This window comes from Hyalella azteca, unplaced genomic scaffold, assembly GCF_000764305.2.
Source record: "Hyalella azteca isolate HAZT.00-mixed unplaced genomic scaffold, Hazt_2.0.2 contig15776, whole genome shotgun sequence".
In the NCBI taxonomy this organism is placed as follows: domain Eukaryota; kingdom Metazoa; phylum Arthropoda; class Malacostraca; order Amphipoda; family Hyalellidae; genus Hyalella; species Hyalella azteca.
Genome location: NW_025945615.1, coordinates 246192 through 264188, shown reverse-complemented (window position 1 = coordinate 264188; position 17997 = coordinate 246192). Strand labels below are relative to the sequence as shown.

Below are 17997 nucleotides of genomic sequence, written 5' to 3'. Positions count from 1 at the left end.
TCGTACGACCTCGTTGGCAGACTGTGAACTGTACGGCCTCGATAGCTGGTTAGTGAATAAAAATTCCTATAATTTTAAGATCATTCGTAGAGTTTTCATTTATAAGAGGTCACAATTATAGAAACAAAAACACTGTCAATGAGACTTGCTAATTGAGTGTAATAAACATATTATACATGTTGTTCCGAATGTATTTGATGTTGACAACATCTAAAATATACACAATCACAATCGCCTAAAAAATATTCTGCGATTCACTCACATCGAATATGCTCTTGTTCACAAATTTGGAAATTGCACTATGCATTAGTTACGAGATCAGCGGAGGAACTTTGACAACATATTATGTTAGAGCCCCATAATTAAAGTTCGAGTTTGCGGAAAATTTATATGACAATCGGGAAGCCAAAGTATGGAAAGCAATAAAAAAATTGACAATTTGATTATTTTATTTTATTTTTCTTATAATATGGAAGTTTGAAAAATTCGTGCATGAAATAAGCACCTATATAGAATCATAACATGTACATGTAGACTTTACGTGATCCTTAAATAATTTTTATAACTAGAAAAGTTTTCTCGCGGTGAAGAACACCAAGAATTGGATCTTGCATACAAACTACGAGATATATGAGTAATGTGGCGGAAAATTAGCAATGATCTATTAAATATATTAAATTCGCAATGACCTATATAATATATTAAATTAGCAATAGCCTATTTAATTTATTAAATTAACAATGATCTATTTAATATTTTATATTAGCAATGACCTATTTAATATATTATATTAGTAATGACCTACTTAATATATTACATAAGCAATGACCAATATAATATATTAAATTAACCTAATCAATATATTATAATAGCAATGACCAGTTTAATAAAACAAATTAGCAATGACCTAATTAATATATTAAATGTGTTGGAAACAATTGCAGAAAGTACTTCAATGAAGCAGCAAATTAAAGTGCACTGCATCATTTGAGTCGTGTCTAACTAACCATGTATTTGGCGTTGAATAACATTGATTAAACGTTGTTTCAACGAAATCAACTTGCAATAAATGTTGTTTCAACGTCATTTGCCCTGCTGGAAGCTTGTGGTGCGCACATCAAGCTCAGGTCTGCGCAGTAAACATAAAATCACATGAGTTGGTTCGGATCAAAGCTCATATAGATTTATTGTTTAATGGAGTTTAACACTCGACGACATTTATAGCCGCGACTGATATGATTCACAAATCTATGCGATACCACGACACACTCACAGACTCAATTATCATGATGCAGACGTGTTCCTAGAAACTCAGGACTATGTAACAGGTCTGTTTTTCAAACGTTTATGTTAGCAATCGAAGATCCTTAATGATTTCGTTGAATATAGCTTGCAGCATTTGTCTACGGTGTTGATTGGAAATCAACTAATTAATGCGTAGATATGTGTTCATTCTGATAAAAATCAGGCAAAATGAGCCTAAATAGGTGTACGTTTGTAAATACGAATACAGTATAATAATAAGTGTTTCTCGTATTATTTACAAATACTAGTTTAAAAATTGTTCTGGAAGAAAACAATTTAATGAAAATACTATATTTGAAACAGTAACAAAGAAATAGATAAAATTTAATTCAATCCCAAAATGTTGAAATTTTTTGCAAGACCATGTAAGGCCAAGTTAGAATGCTTGCCATTTCACTATCTCATGAATGACCGGCGCTAAAATCACCATACAAATGGCAGAAGGTTTAATAAACTTAAGAAAAAAATTAGTATCGTAAAAATCAGAGAAGGTGTACACGTGGCCAGGCGAGTGGGAGGCCGATAACGGCGTGACAAGCCGACGTTGTTGCGGATCACGAGCCTCACAGTCCGAGCTTTATTCCCGTCACCGATAACCGGCACCAACGAGAACAACTTGGATGACTCACACGTCTTCCTCTCCTAAGTCAACTACTCGAACTTAACATGAGTCTACGAGTTGATTAGCAATTTAATTTGTATTCTTCCAATTTTCTTTCTCACTCTTCATATGACTCCTCAAACTTACAAGTTAGAAAATAAATTTAGACTAAAACAATTTCTAATCTGGCCCCAAACGACGAGTGAGAACATTACTGTGGCCTCAAGCGGCGGGTGAGAACATTAATGTGGCCCCAAGCGGCGAGTGAGAACATTACTGTGGCCCCAAGCGACGAGTGAGAACCTGTCTCTTATACACATCTAGATGTGTATAAGAGACAGGAACATTACTGTGGCCCCAAGTGGCGAGCGAGAACATTACTGTGGCCCCAAGCGGCGAGTGAGAACATTACTGTGGCCCCAAGCGGCGAGTGAGAACATTACTGTGGCCCCAATGTTGCGGTCGTCAGTCAGCGTTGAAGTGCCAGTCCCTCTGAAGGTGAACAGGAACATGCGTGTCCAATGTGGATTTCGTTCAACTTTGAGCTGTGATCCGGCCCGCTTTCTCCGTCCCAAGGAACAAGCGTTTTCTAATCTTTTGTTCGTATTATTTGGTTTCCTTTCTCTATACCGTATTTTTTGCGACACTAGCAAATGATAAACCTAGCATTTTACCTGAATTATCATTCATTATATACAATATGCTAAAACACATTCGTTAACTAAAACTGGAGACTAATACTGGCTTGAAAAAGAAGAGGCAGTCTGGATGAAGTAAACACCTAAGTTAACGCGACGTTTCTAACAGGATAACAACTTCAAGGTACGAGTAACTCCATCAACAGGAACGTTTCTCCATTATCACAATTCAAGATATTATCGAGAGGCCATAACAGCAGCTCAAGTGGGCTGGAGCGCAAGGCGGCACCCGCGTAGCAGACGCGTAAACACCTCGACGAGGCGTTCTGCGTATCTGGGCAGCTGTCACCGCCGTGTTCCTTATGACACTCGCGACCTGTTAGAGCCGCTCTTCTGCTGTATCCTTGGCGGCTTACATCACCGTTTGCAAACCGGTACATGCAAAAGATCACTGCTCACTGGCGATTTCTATCCGTAGTAACGTTTCCTTATTATTATATGCCGCTGAAAATCCTGCGAATATGATTTTAAAGTTATATTTATTTTCTCATATGGCGCTTACATATGAATTCCTAAATGAGATAGATATTTAAAAAATTTCGCTGTTTCGTTGTTGGATTTTAAATTTATTAGATTTGGGATAGAGTGAAACGTATAAAGTTAGCAACAAAATAATTGGGAAAATTTAACGCTTCTCGGTTAGAGAAGAACAAGAAATTCCGACTTACGATAATGATCACAGATCTTCTATTTGGGCACGCAATTAGTTCATCGTATTTTAAATTCATGAGAATAACATGACATATGCGCTGAATAAAATACTTTTTGGGTGACGTCTAAACGCAGTCACTTTATTCACATACTGTTAATAACCAAAGAAATATTCGAAGAAAGGATTGGAATCTTTTGATAGACGACTGAGTGATGGAAAAAAACGTTAGTTAGCCTTCTGCTTGGGAACTGGGCCGCTATAGACAAGATAAGGAATACCATTTTAATTAAAATTACTATTTTACGCAGGTTAGTATCCGTAAATGCTGAAAAAGTTTGGTGATTTTTTATTTCTGGAGAATGCATTAGCGTGTGGCTTCCATATGTTAGAGGTCCAGCACAGCGCTTTCCAGTCCAGGCAGAGCGATGGTGATGGCGCTAAGCCGAACCGGTCCAATGAAAAGCTCTTCGCCCCCAATAGTGTTCGTTGGTATACATAGCGCTCTGTTCACTCAGTGATATAATAGAAGAGTTACTTTTTCTTTAATTCTGATTTATTCTAATTAAGACTGTAATTAAAGAAAATTTTTAAGCAGTTTTCAAGGTTCAGACGCTCAAAACTAGTCAACTAATCGTAATTCTAAGCTAAACATCGAACGATGCGTAGGCATAGAAAAATGTTGTCACCCAATAGCAAGCAAACTATATTCTCAACTATCAATAATCCCTAGAAATTTAAATTGGTATAAATTAGCTAGTGTGAAAAGTTATTAGATAGTGTGAAAAGTTATTAGATAGTGTGAAAAGTTATTAGTTATTAAATTAGTGAAAAGCTATTTGATCTAAGCCGCCGTAATATTTTTCGAAGTGAAAATGAGGTTTGTAAGAAGGATGAGACGCATTTCTCTGCATGAATAAAAAAGTGAACAAGAAAGATGCGCCAAGAAAAGTCAACGACTCATGTTCAGCTTCTCGATCAGGCCTACATGTCAACAGTTATCAGGTATCTCCACTTTATGTTACATTTAAATAATAAAATGTTATGGGAGGCATAATTTTAATAGCATTGAAATGGGAAAAGGTCATCTTTATCATCGTCTATGCCCTATGGCAAGAACTTAGCTGTGACGCCCAAATTCTACGAACATGAAATGAACGCTTTGATGCTTCATATTCAGCATAAAAAGCTTTGATGCCTTATGGCGAAAGATTACCTTGGATTCTCTTTTTAACCGTCGGTCGAGAAGTCCTCAGCAAAATGACAATTGAATGAGACGAATTCTGACGAGATTTTTAGGCGCTTTCCGGAAGCGGAGAGAAAATTCCTACGGAAAGCCTCCTTTAATACACTAATGCTCGGGCCAGGAATTAAGAAGGAGCTTTTGTAGCAAATGGAGCGCCCGTGCAAGCTTCCAGAGCGTCAAAGGCGAGAGATGTGAAAAATGATGAATTCTTATTCGGTGAGCAGCAAAGCTGGAATCATTCGAAATTACCATTTATTTCCTCCAAATAAAATTTACCCCCAAATGAAATTGTATTTGTATTCGTGTTACTTGCAAGCTAACGCTGGCTGACCCCGACAATATTATCAACACGATGCACGATCGTTGGAAATAATGAATAAATGGAAGTATAACAACATAGAAATTCCTTTCACATAATTGTAAATTGTATTAATCATATTACAAATATAAATCGATGATATTAACTTGCAGCAATTTGAGTGCCCAGAAAACTGCCCATTATATGCTATATATATTGGCATTACCGTTGCACACCGCACCAATCGAAATTATATATATTATATGCTTCTTATGCCTATTACATGCTACATTGGCATTACCGTTGCACACAGCAGCAACGTAAATTATATATATTATATGCTTCTTATGCCCATTACATGCTACATTAGCATTACTGTTGCACACCGCAGCAACGTGTTGTTAGCACGGCTACCGCGCTGGGCCTATACTTTCAACAAAAAGTTAAAAGATCGTAAGTTCATCAGCCAATCATTGACGGCCTTTCAAGCAAAATCCACCAATCATAGACAAGAAAATAGAGCGTATAAGTACTTACGTTCACTTAGCGAATTTTAAGAGTATGGCCCCTGATCATCTTGCACCGATGACATTCTCACCTCCGTTATGTAACAGCAATTTAATATTAGTTCCATTAAAAACTTTATACTAACTAATAATGACTATTCTCGACGAGTGATGCATTATTAATGACATCCATGCATATTCTGATTTCTAATATTCAGCTTCTAAAATAAACATGTTGAGCTGAACATGTTTAATCAGAACATGTTTAAAGCTACATCCAAAACAAAATATGATATCCTTTGATAGACAAATCTGAGTTTTAATAATGTTTTATTGATTTCTTATCAAATAAGACACATATCAAAATAAACTAACAATTATCAATGTTTTTAACTCACCGAAGACAAATTTTTTCCAGGGATTTTCCTTCTGCCTTGTGGCTTGTCTGCCAATATGATTGACCAATGGCACCACTTGAACGCTTGTGAGGGTTCACTGTACACTTAAACCGTGCAAAGCATGTAAGCACGGTATGAAAAATAAATGTTTAATCGAAAAAAATGTCCCTAAAGTTTCAGATAATCACTCAAAAAAGCACGGTATGAAAAATACTTGTGGAGTCGTACCAATTTCGTTGAAGTTTCAGACAATCACTCAAAGCGTAAAATATCTTATTAGTTATTAGCCAAAACCCACTTACGAGGGATTTGAATGTGACCCACCGTGACACGTCTCACCAAGAGCAGCTATTGTAGCTAAAGAAGATATTTTAATACAATTTCCTGAAATGTTGAAAATAGTACAAAGTTATAGGGATTTTTAATACTCACATTATGTGGTGCAATTAAATATTTCAATATTTAAAGACATTAACCAATTACTAAAAGTTATTCAAGTAAAAATTACGATGCAGTTGTTCAACAACTGCATCAACATTTATAATGCAACAAGTTGCTTTATAAATTGTAAATGACGGCTGAGGAATTAGTACCAGTTTTCATTCATAAATGTTCACACTGAATAATGCTCACTAATAGGAGCTACTTCAATATGTAAATAATCGTGACAATATCAAAAGAAATTAGTGTGATGTCAACTCCCATTTGAGTAATAAATAAAATTATTAATTTCTTCCATGGCGAGAGCTTTATGCGAATGAAAAAATTTTCAGTACAGTGACAGTAACATTTCTCGGTAAGTGGAAACACTTTCTCTGTCCCGGCAAAAGGTAAAATCAGTCAGTGAAATCTATTCATATAATTTTATTTGGGCTATTGAATTAAAGAGAAATGATAAACTTATTATGAATTTTAGTGTACACCTGCTGGGCCGATGACGGGTTGAGTCGTTGAGGGGTGCGGCATTGAGCAGCACGCGTGTTGGGGCCTCGGCTTGACTTTGATCTCAGCGGGCGGTTCTGTTCGAGAAGCTCGGGAAGGAAAGGATTTGAATTCTCAAAAAATTGTTGAGGTGATCGTAAATTCTGTCATGTCATCCACTATTGCTATTTGTATTGGTGGTTGACTTATTCACGCTGTATCTTTTCTTCTAACTGCCTTAAAAATTCAGCTCCGCACACAGGCAATACAAATACTAGCTTTTACAAACGATATGGCGATATCAATCCGATTAGCTTTGTTCTAAAAGCAAAATAGTATTGCTCCGAATACTCCAAACCAAGATCGTATGATTGAAGATGATCTAAAAATAAAGTAATTCTACATTTGTGAATAAAATCATGTTTCTGGAAAGAAACTTAATGAGTCGATCGTTGCACGTAGTCACTCACGAAAGAGAATAAAAGCTATATGAAAGTGGTAAAACTCAAACCGGTACAAACTCGTCCCTATTCTCAAATTAAATATTATGTTCAATCGGATATAAACGTGAAGTGGGCTGCAAAACTGCATTGCTGATAAAATAATTTAAGCCGTCACCCTAATCTTTAAAAACGTTGATTTTTCTATCTGAGGGCATGAAACAATGAAGCTCAGGTGCGTGATGCTCCTCATAATGGCGGCTTTCATTAGCAGCCATTGAAGCGTTCGAGGTGATGATGTCCGCCCGGCGTTTGCAATGAAGCTTTCACTTCGACACAAAAGCCATTGAGCAACAATCGCCTCTCATGTGAAACAATCGTTCATTTATCCGTTAACTGCGGTTCGCACGAGAACCAAAGATGAGGTACACTTTCTCGGAACCACGTAAAATAAACAGTCTTGATTGTCTCTCTTACAACGGATTACTACATGAGAATTTAATAGATGTTTTAAATAAGGTATCACATGTATGAATTAAATAAATATAATACATTTTTAGTAATTGTTCATTATCCTCATGGAGAATGATGACCATCATTCATGTAGTTAGCATCATCAAGTACAGAATGGTTGTTGTTCTATTGTTTTTTTTCGTTGTTTTATATTTTTATAAAAAGGTCGTGTTCTACAGCTATAATTTTTATTCAGTGCTGTTTGCTCATGTCGCTTACGGATGAGTGAGTTAAATAGAATTAAAAATAGAATTAAATTTTATTGAAATTCTACTGAAATATTATATAAAAATAAATTCTATTGAAATAGAATTCAATAGAATTCAAATAATAAAGGCAGTATAGAAATTGCATCTACAGTACGTGATTTTCCCTATTCATTTTATCAAGACGGATTATGGTTTTAATTTAGATTCTATGATCAAAATTTTGTGATGATTGAATCGAAAATTCGAGATACAATAACCCCACTATATTAGAATGTTGTTGTTTTTAATTCATGGGTTAAAATGAACTTTGCTCCCCAACGATACATCTCCTGAATTTATTTTTTACTCAAATTCAGAAATCGATTAAAATTTATTAAATCTATTCGGTATAATGAAGCCATCTTACTTTTTATGGTTTACTGTGACGTGTGTGGAATTTAATTTTTTATTGGTATTTTTCTAGAAAATCTGAGTTCCAAGATCGCGGATAAAATATAAATATGGGTCTTCAGTGACTCTTCACCACTCGTACATGGAAACGTTGTTGGGTGAACGGCGAAGTTCTTCATAACTTGCAATCCAAATTTAGTTGACATATCACATAAGATTGTTTTTTGCAACTCCAAGGGTATTGTACAAGCATGGATGAAGACACTGGTCTTAAATCTCATCGGCATCGAAGAGAGCATAAGGAGTTTAGAGAATTAGAAAGAAAAGAGAGAGACAGGGAGAAGAATATCGAGCGAGAAAAGGAAAGGACTCGAGAAACCCACAGAGACAGTCGAATAGGTCTAAACAAAGAGCGGGATAGAGATAGGTATGGTGACCGAGACAGAGAAAGGTGAGTTTAAATGAATGTTTTATTGGTCTGTTCAGTATTTAGCAGCAAAATTTGTAGGCGTGAGCACCAATTTTTCACATTCTGATTTCTGATTAGGGTACCTAAATGCGGTAGCCTACATTCCGACATAGCCTATTGAGGATGTAGGGTAAACGCGGTATATTCCGACATCATAGGTAATTCCGTCACCTCTCCAGCTTTTCCTTTATATCAAGCTTTGTTTTAGTTCCATGCGTTCATTGATGGTTGAAATGGTGACGTCATACATTTGTGTAGGCTAGCAAAGCAGAGAGTTTTTTAGACTCTCCCTCAAGTTCATATTTGAGTCATATAACTAGACCAACAAAGTATCATGGATACCAGCATAATTATGCATAAGAATTTGATTTAAATCTTGAGTAAACAAGGAAATTAAAAATGAGCTGCTCTAAAAAATCTTTTGTTTGTCACTATGCTCTCAATTCTCAAAACACCGCACTACCTACGACTCATAGTGGTAAAGCAGAGAGTTTTTTAGACTCTCCCTCAAATTCATTTTTGAGTCCTATAAGTAGATCAGTAAAGTATCCTGGATAGTGGATACCAGCTTTATCATACATAAGAAATTGGTTTAAATCTTGAGTAAATGAGGAAATTAAAAATGAACTGATTCTAAGAAAGCTCTGGTTTGCCACTATGACCTACGTGCCAGCAACAATGAAACATCACAAACTGTTGCCATATTTATTTAAAAGCCTTTAGAATTCAAACCTACAAAATCCCTGAATTCCAACACTGTGTTGTGTGACTAAATTTGGCATATAATGAGACTAATTCCGGCAGCGCTTCTAACTCTATTAATTTGTAATTCCGGTGCCTGTGTTGGAATTCCGACGCCCTGTGTGAGCTGTATTGGAATAGGGTAAACGCTGTATATTTCAACATCTTGGGTAATTCCGACACTTCTCAACTTTTTTCCTTTATATTAAGCTTTTTCTTTGACCTTAGTTCCATGCATTCATTGATGGTTGAAATGGTGACGTCATACTTTTGTCCGCCATACTATTACCAAAACACTAGGTCTGGGCTGTCTGGCGGGAAAATGTTGAGATCCAAAGAGAGTCTAGAGAGACAGTGCACGTCACCCAGTGAGAACATCGAAAAATGTGTCAAAGTTGATAGTTGACCTTGCTCTACCAAATCCACACTCAGGATGATGTATGTTTTCGGTGAATTTTTCTGTTTATTTTCACTTTTTTTAAGCTATTGCTGTGCACAGTTGGCACAATGTAATGAAAATTGATTATCTTTGTGCACGTGTTTGCGCAATCCTGGCCATCTTTATTTTAGAAGAAATTTTCTCCTAAGTCATATGGCAACACTGAACACCATCTGTTTACATTTCGTATGTATAACAGCCGCAGTTTATGATTACCGTACGTTCCGTATCCGACAAGGCGGACAACCGGAAGAGTCAGAAGTAACCCGGACATGTCTTACATTTTATTATTGTCAGTTCGACTCGCGTAGTCAATATACTCGCGTATATTGTTGACTAAAATAGTAGAAGTATTTTAGCTTTCTAAAGTACGGCGCATGGCGCATTTTTTTACCAACGTAGTACGGCGCACCGCGCAGGTCGTTAAAATGACAAAATAAATTCCCGCGCACCTGGCACATCTTCTTGACCATGGTACCAAATAGTGATGAACTGTTTGTGTAGAAAGAATACCGTATTATGGTTTGAGACTTTTAAATACGTCTCTGAATATAATAGGAATCCTTTAAGCATACTTGTATTTGCTGATTTCAAGTGATAAAGAAATTAATAGATGATTAAGTTGACAGATGGTTTTAGACACAAAAACTAATTCTGACACAGCTTGGAATTAGACACGCACAGCTCGTTCCAAGCTGTGTGCAAAAATTAAAATTTTCTTAATCAAAAGCTTAATAGCTCTTAATTAAAAGCCTAATTAAGTAGTGTTCAATATTCAATAGTGTTCAATATTCAACAGTGTTTTAATTCCAAGCTGTGCCGTATTCCAACACAGCTCACACAGCGATAGGAATTTGAACACAAGATTGTCGGCATTACGAATGAGTAGAGTTTGAAGCGCGGCCAGAATTAGTCTCACGAAATGCCAAATTTAGTAACACACATTGTCGGAATATATGGATTTGGTAGGTTTGCATTTTAAAGGCTTTTAAATAAATATGGCAACATTTTGTGACGTTTCATTGTTGCTGGCGCGTAGTGCGGTGTCTTGAGAGTGACGTTAAGCAAACAGAACTTGAGTTGCGCGTACGGTGTATTTTTTATAGCCATTCATTTTTTGCTACGTCCTTAATGTGTTGGAATATACTGCGTTTACCCTACGACACAGCTCGGAACAACCTTAATTAAAATTTTTTAATTAAGCTTTTAATTAAGAGCTATTAAGCTTTAATTTTAAGCACCCAATTAACTGTCATTTCCTTAACAAATAGTGGTTATCCTTAACAAATAGCACCCTCGGAGGGCCTTGAAAAGTTCAAATTGCACACCCCCCCCTCCCTTCTCAAGGGAGTATTACTGGAGCACTCCTGCCCTGAGTGCCATCCTGGTGGATCTAAATGACCAACCATTTCCAGAATTCCACCATGGTCAAGAATGTCCCCAGGCCGCCTGGGGACATTCTCTCTTTCTTGGTTCAGGACCTTTCTGACATCTGTAGGTTTCCAATAAACTTTAGTGACGAACGAATTATTATCGTCTTTCACCAGTATGTCCAGAAAAGGCAATGTGTGATTTTGTCCGAATTTGTAAGTAATTTAAAGTTAACATCAAAACGAATAATTTTGCTTGAACGTCTTCAATCAAACCTGTATAAATGAAGAACTTCTGCCTAACTACACTAGTTTGTACATAATGTACCAAAACATACTAAATTTATCAAAATTAGCATAATGTATGAAAAATTTCTAAATTTAAAGGAATAATGTGAATTTCATGATAAATAACCAATTTTGTGGTACGATATAGATATTCTTCCTAAATCCATCATTGTATGCTAAAACCCATTTTTAGCGCAAGTACTGAAATTTATATCTCAATCAAGTGAAATTTTCAATTGGAGCCATTAATGAGACAAGAATGCTTGTGCTTATGGTCCATTTTACCCATTTTCATTACTCTGCCTAATTTCTTTTGTATAAATAATAGAAACAGAACATTTTTGCTGCAATTTTAGCAAATTGCATTATTTTTACCTGCAATTTTTTATAAGTCTCTGATAATGCAAATGGAAAAACACTGCTGCACCATTGTCTTTTATGCGCTATTTAATAAATACTTGGGGCCAAACCCAGACCTTCTTACTGTCATGCAAGACCATAAAATAGGGAGAGCATGGACAAAAAAATATTGTCATTGAAGTTTTGTTACCAAGACAAAATACTGCAGTTACTTTTCATGTGTTTTGTGGCAAGTGGCAACACTTTGAAAATGCAGCTGAGCTTCTAATCATAAGGAACTCCTCAATAAACCAGAATCCAGATCCCAGATGGCATGGTTCTGATTTGAAATTATTTTTTTTCTATGCATGCATTGCCCAAATTAAGATGCAAGTTTAGAATGGAGATAAGCAGAAAAAAGGCCTACTGTGTGTCAAAGACATAATCTGTCAAAATGCTCTTATAATCTTCCATTCCAATGCTTTGGTGTGAATTATAAACGTTTTTATGCATCACTATTTCTAGTATTCTGTTCAGTTTGCTTCATGTGTGGAAGTTATCTTTGCTTCCAACTATGCTAAGTTTGGCAATTATGCTGTCAAGATAGTTTTTGGCCCAAAGTTCCACTAGTTGATAGAGCTAAATGCTGCAAATACTTTATTTTGAACTGTTTCTTCCCAATAATTCAAACCTAATACTATCATTCCAGTGCATCTCCTAACAGCTGTTTTACAACTTTGAGAATAAGGACATTCTTTTTCACGTATACAGATCTATTATCTCAACAAAAAATTAATCTTTTAGAGATCGATTGATAAAATTTCAAATTGTAGGCATTCAATGTGCTACAGCTGCCATATATCACAAGTGACTGAAATACATGACAAGAAAATGCTAAGAACATTCACCATTTGTTTTAGCTGAAAATATTATGGAGACCAGTTTCATTATCATTTTATGCTTATTAGCTAAACTTTAGGAATAAGCATGCCATAAAGTGCCATACCTTTGTTGTTAAGCAGTTTTGAAATTCAAGCCTTCACCCATTGTGCATTAGATTTGAGTATTTCAAAATTAGTATTACCTCTTAATCATTGCAAAAATCTTGTCTAAACAATGCTTACCGGTATAGTTCTTGTCTGCTTTAAATTGATTTATAAGTTTTCACATTATCAGGCATATATATATATTTATATAATTGATCTTTGGAGTTTGAAATATTACTGGTCTCTGGAATGTTTTCAAGGAAAATCTAGAAAATTTTTGAAGCATTTCTTTTAAATTTATTTTTTTTTATTGACATTTTCATTGCTTTTACTCTAGGCTTTTCCATCTTGAACAAATCATTAAATGATTTATGTATTCTTAGGCTTCAATTATCATTAGAGCGCAATACTATTTTGATTTCCAATTTTCAGAGCTAAGCGCCGTGACCGTAGCAGTGCTGACAGAGAGAGAGTTAGAGATGTCAGGAGAGCCCGGAGCAGCTCTCCTCCTGATAAGGTTTGTTGTATATATACATTATTCAACACACATTGCAGACATTTGCTATATCATCTATGTTTTTATAATGCTTTGGTCTATTTACACTATTTAGAATTATTTACAAATGTATAGATATCTTTAAAAAATTCCAGCTACTTTTTAAACATGTGCCCACACCAAACGGGATTTTTGCAGCCTGGTTTCTCATTCCACTGCCAATTGCAATTAAAGCTCCAAAAAATTTTGTGCAATGATACACTGAAGGACAAAAACTTAGTTGAATATTTTGGAACAACTGCTTGTAAATTAACACGTAGAGTGCGGTATCGTACCACCGGTACGCAATATGCCCTGAATATGTCATAGGCACTCTTAATGTGTTAAGGGGAGCGTCCACCCTAAAATTTATCTCTGCTATTCACAGACGGATCACTCTGAAACTTGGTACACATATGTAAAATGAAAAAAAATTGCATTTTGTTCATGTGAATTTTGAAAATGAAAGGAAACGATAAATTCTTAGAAAACGGCCAAAAAAGGGGGTACTTTTGAAATCTATCTTCTCCTAGAATTTTCAAGCTATAACATCGAGACACATATCATTCAATGTATAAGGACCATATCTACAAAACTGGGTAGGCGTTTTTTGAAATTCTAATTTTTGTGGGTGTGGGACCATTTTTTGTAAATTTTTTGGAAATTTATCAATTTTTTCTATTTTTCCCCCACTTTTTACTAAATAAAATCCAAACTATTACGAAATTAGAAAAACGCCTATACAACTTTGTAGACTTTTATTTGTGAATCGAATGATATAGGTAGTATGTCTCATTGTTATAGCTTCAAAACTCTAGGAGATAGGTCTGCCATGAGAGAGGTTTTCATGTTTTCAAACTTTTCATTGGAGGCAAAAAACCGCAGCGCGCTATGTGAAGGCATGTAACATAGCTTATATACCAAAAGTAAGTGTTATCTCACTTCAAAGTCAGTCAGTGGTGCATAGGACAACTACATCAACACCTTTCCGCATGATGGCAAAGTGGTAACTTAGCTGCAGGTCCAGTGATAACACATTTTATAGGGCTTGGCCATAATTATCCCCGTAGACTTTTGTAAAGGGACCCTACCATGCTCCCCCCTTTCGGGATCTGTCCTGAACGCTTAAATCAACGTACAGAGATGGTTCTAGTACCATTCGATGCAGCATAAAGTAAGCTTTAAGATGAGCTTAAAAACCGGAAAAGCTGAAATTTTTGATTTTTAGGGTAGACGCTCCCCTTAAAGCAGTTCAAATGGGGGTATTTTCTGCATATATGGACTGTTGCCTTTCAATGGTTGACTCAGTTACAAATGCCTGCCAGCATTCACTAACAATTTTTGGCTGGTGAAATGAGGTAACACTTTTTCTTGAATGGCATCTTGTAAGGTCATGCATTTGTTCTGGTTTGGATGTTCTTTGTTTCTTATTATTATTATGTGCCAGCTTATTTCTCTTTTCTTATTTCACAGTCATGGACTGAAAAAGATAAGAACAATGCTGATGAGGCTATGGAAGAGGAGTTGCCCCCTGTGCCCATCAAAAAAGAGCCACTATCCCTGGAGGAAATGGTGGCCAGGAAGCGAGAGGAGGAAGAAAAGCAAAGTAGACCCAAGTTCCTCACTAAGGAAGAGAGAGCTGCTGAGGCTTTGAAAAAACGTCAACAAGAAGTAAGTGGGGAAAATTTCTTGCTTATGTTTTATGCAATTATCCGTGGGATTGTAATGGTACAACAGCCTTCTTGCAATTGTTTGGTTTAAAATTTAGGTAAGAAGATATTGTTGACGTAAATTACGTAGTGTTGAGACTTGCTCTAAAGTGATAGAAGTGAGAAGGCCGTAATTTTATACATAAGGGTAGGTCTATTTTTAGTTTGTCCCTTGGGGGAAAAAAAGGATTGAGCTCATTCATTGAAGATTTTTGTGCATACAGGTTGAAGAGCAGAGGCGGAAACAGGAAGAAGAACGTAAAACCCGCGAGACGATGTTCAAAGAAGGTCAGAGGGAGTTGGAGGATGCCCTTCGCAGCGAAGACCCTCGAGAGCGCTACCGAAGGGAGCGAGATCGAGAGACAAAGGAAGATATTGAGGCCGAGAAGAAGAGGCAACTGGCACGTGATGCCATCAACGAACGCTACTTTGGGATCGTCAAGAGGAAGCGGCGTGTGAGACGTCTAAACGACCGGAAGTTTGTGTTCGATTGGGACGCTTGTGAAGACACCTCAGTTGACTACAATGAACTGTACATTTCTAAGCATGACGTGCATTTCTTTGGTCGTGGTCACTTTGGAGGGCTAGACATCAAGGATCAAAAGAAGCAGCAGTCCAAATTCTACTCAATGTATTTGGAGAAAAGGCGTACGCAGGAAGAGAAAGACCAAGAGGGCGTGCGTATTAAAAAAGAACAGAGAAGGGAAGACAAACAAAAGTTTGATGACCGTCATTGGAGCGAGAAGGCTGTTGAACAAATGACAGAGAGAGATTGGAGAATTTTCAGGGAAGATTACAATATTTCCATCAAAGGAGGACGCATACCCAATCCATTGAGGAGCTTTGAGGAATCTGATATAAAGAAAGATATTTTGGATATCATTGAAAAAGTCGGTTATACCGAACCTACGCCTATTCAGCGACAAGCCATTCCTATTGGTTTTCAAAACCGCGACATTATCGGTGTTGCAGAGACTGGTTCCGGCAAAACCTTGGCTTTCCTCATACCACTTCTGGTTTGGATTCAGTCTCTGCCCAAGCTCGCTCGTCTAGAAGACGCCGATCAAGGACCCTATGCTCTCGTTATGGCGCCAACTCGCGAGTTAGCGAACCAAATTGAGGAAGAGAGCAATAAATTTGGTGACCCGTTGGGCATCAGAACAGTTTCAGTGATCGGTGGATTGTCGAGGGAGGAGCAAGGCATGAAACTCCGCATGGGTTGTGAGATTGTCATAGCCACTCCTGGTCGTTTGGTGGACGTACTAGAGAACAGATATCTCGTATTAAATCAGTGCACCTACGTTGTCTTTGATGAAGCTGACAAAATGATTGACATGGGCTTCGAGCCTGATGTCCAGAAAATTCTTAGTCACATGCCTGTAACGAATGAAAAACCCGATACCGACGATGCTGAAAATGAGGATACACTTATGAAAAACTTCCTGTCTAAGCACAAATACCGGCAAACTGTGATGTTCACGGCCACTATGCCACCTGCAGTTGAACGTCTGGCTCGCAAATATCTGCGGCGACCTGCCTATGTCTATATTGGCTCGGTTGGCAAGCCTGTTGAGCGTGTAGAACAGATTGTCTTCATGGTCTCGGAACAAGAAAAACGCAAAAAGCTGCTCAATATTCTACAGAGAGGAATTACGCCGCCGGTACTCATTTTCGTCAACCAGAAGAAAGGAGCAGATGTGCTGTGTCGCGGTTTGGAGAAACTTGGCTTCAATGCCACGACATTGCACGGTGGCAAGGGACAAGAGCAGCGTGAGAGTGCTCTTGCAAGCCTCAAAGGAGGTGCAAAAGACATTCTCGTCGCCACCGACGTCGCCGGTCGTGGTATTGACATCAAAGATGTATCTCTTGTCATCAATTACGATATGACCAAGAATATTGAGGATTACACTCACAGGATCGGTCGCACAGGTCGTGCTGGTAAGACTGGGCGAGCGATCTCGTTCCTGACCAAGGAAGATTCCGGCATTTTCTATGACCTTAAACAGACGCTCCTGAGTTCACCTGTCAGCACATGCCCTCCAGAGCTTGCTAACCATCCAGATGCTCAGCACAAGCCTGGAACCGTTATGACCAAGAAGCGACGAGAGGAAAAGATTTTTGCCTAACTTCGATTGAATTGTCATGTGCTCTCCATTTGGTATGTTTCATTCATGCAAAATCATTTATCGCGTTCTGATCTGTAAGTGCAGTGGAAAGTTTCGTAAATTTTCTAATCTTCATCAGTTCTGTCATGCGTGTTATTATTGTATCTATCGCTGCATTCCGATAACTACGAATGTTTTTTATTATTGTCCACAAATTATGAGGTTTCATTTATCGGCAGTGCATATACTTTTTTTCATTTGATTTCCTGGGAATGCTGTCACGTAGTAACTCTTTAAGAGAAGCTTAAGCTCTTGTTCATATCTTCTACATTTTGTGGTCAGATTCGTGTATACTGTATAGCCTGCGATACGGCGGCCTCGCGCGGTCACAACCTTCAGCTCGATCGCTCTGGTAGCAACATAACGTTCCTGTTAGTTCCCTTGTCAGCATCACTGATATAAGCCTATTTAGTTATTGAGGTAAGATTTACTCATTTCTGAGGAATATCTTATTTGCGATTTTTTTCAAGTATCGAATCACCCCGTCTCATAATTTGACAAAATGTTTCCATGCTTTTGATTGGAGGTGAACTTGCTTGATGGTCATCAACCTAAGCTTATACGAGCTATTATTTATGTTAAGAAATAATATACTAAAGCATTGAACGATTTTATAAGTATCAAATAATTAATGATTAGGAAATCATTTCGAACGGCCGTAGTGACATATGGAGCGATTGAGCCGACAAAAAATTCGGATGTATGCGTAATAAATTGTTTAATTTACGTAGTTATTTCATTCATAAAACGAGATTTACCACAATCCGCAGAGAAACGAGGCA

The 17997-nt window shown here is 37.2% G+C and overlaps 1 protein-coding gene across 1 annotated transcript; it reads left to right on the top strand.

Annotated features, from left to right (window-relative positions):
* The first annotated feature begins 8282 nt into the window (after positions 1-8282).
* LOC108681770 (probable ATP-dependent RNA helicase DDX23) lies at positions 8283-17941 on the top strand. Its single transcript, XM_018170845.2, has 4 exons — positions 8283-8625; positions 13239-13323; positions 14815-15012; positions 15275-17941. The coding sequence occupies exons 1-4, from the start codon at positions 8426-8428 to the stop codon at positions 17174-17176; spliced, it is 2385 nt and encodes a 794-aa protein (XP_018026334.1). The 5' UTR covers positions 8283-8425; the 3' UTR covers positions 17177-17941.
* The last annotated feature ends 56 nt before the right edge of the window (positions 17942-17997 follow it).

Bases quoted from the DNA above. Each gene is read 5' to 3' on its own strand.
- LOC108681770 (XM_018170845.2), top strand. From the start codon at position 8,426: ATGGATGAAGACACTGGTCTTAAATCTCATCGGCATCGAAGAGAGCAT. The intron at 8,626-13,238 runs GTGAGTTTAAAT...TCCAATTTTCAG, and splicing joins GGTGACCGAGACAGAGAAAG to AGCTAAGCGCCGTGACCGTA. The intron at 13,324-14,814 runs GTTTGTTGTATA...CTTATTTCACAG, and splicing joins GCAGCTCTCCTCCTGATAAG to TCATGGACTGAAAAAGATAA.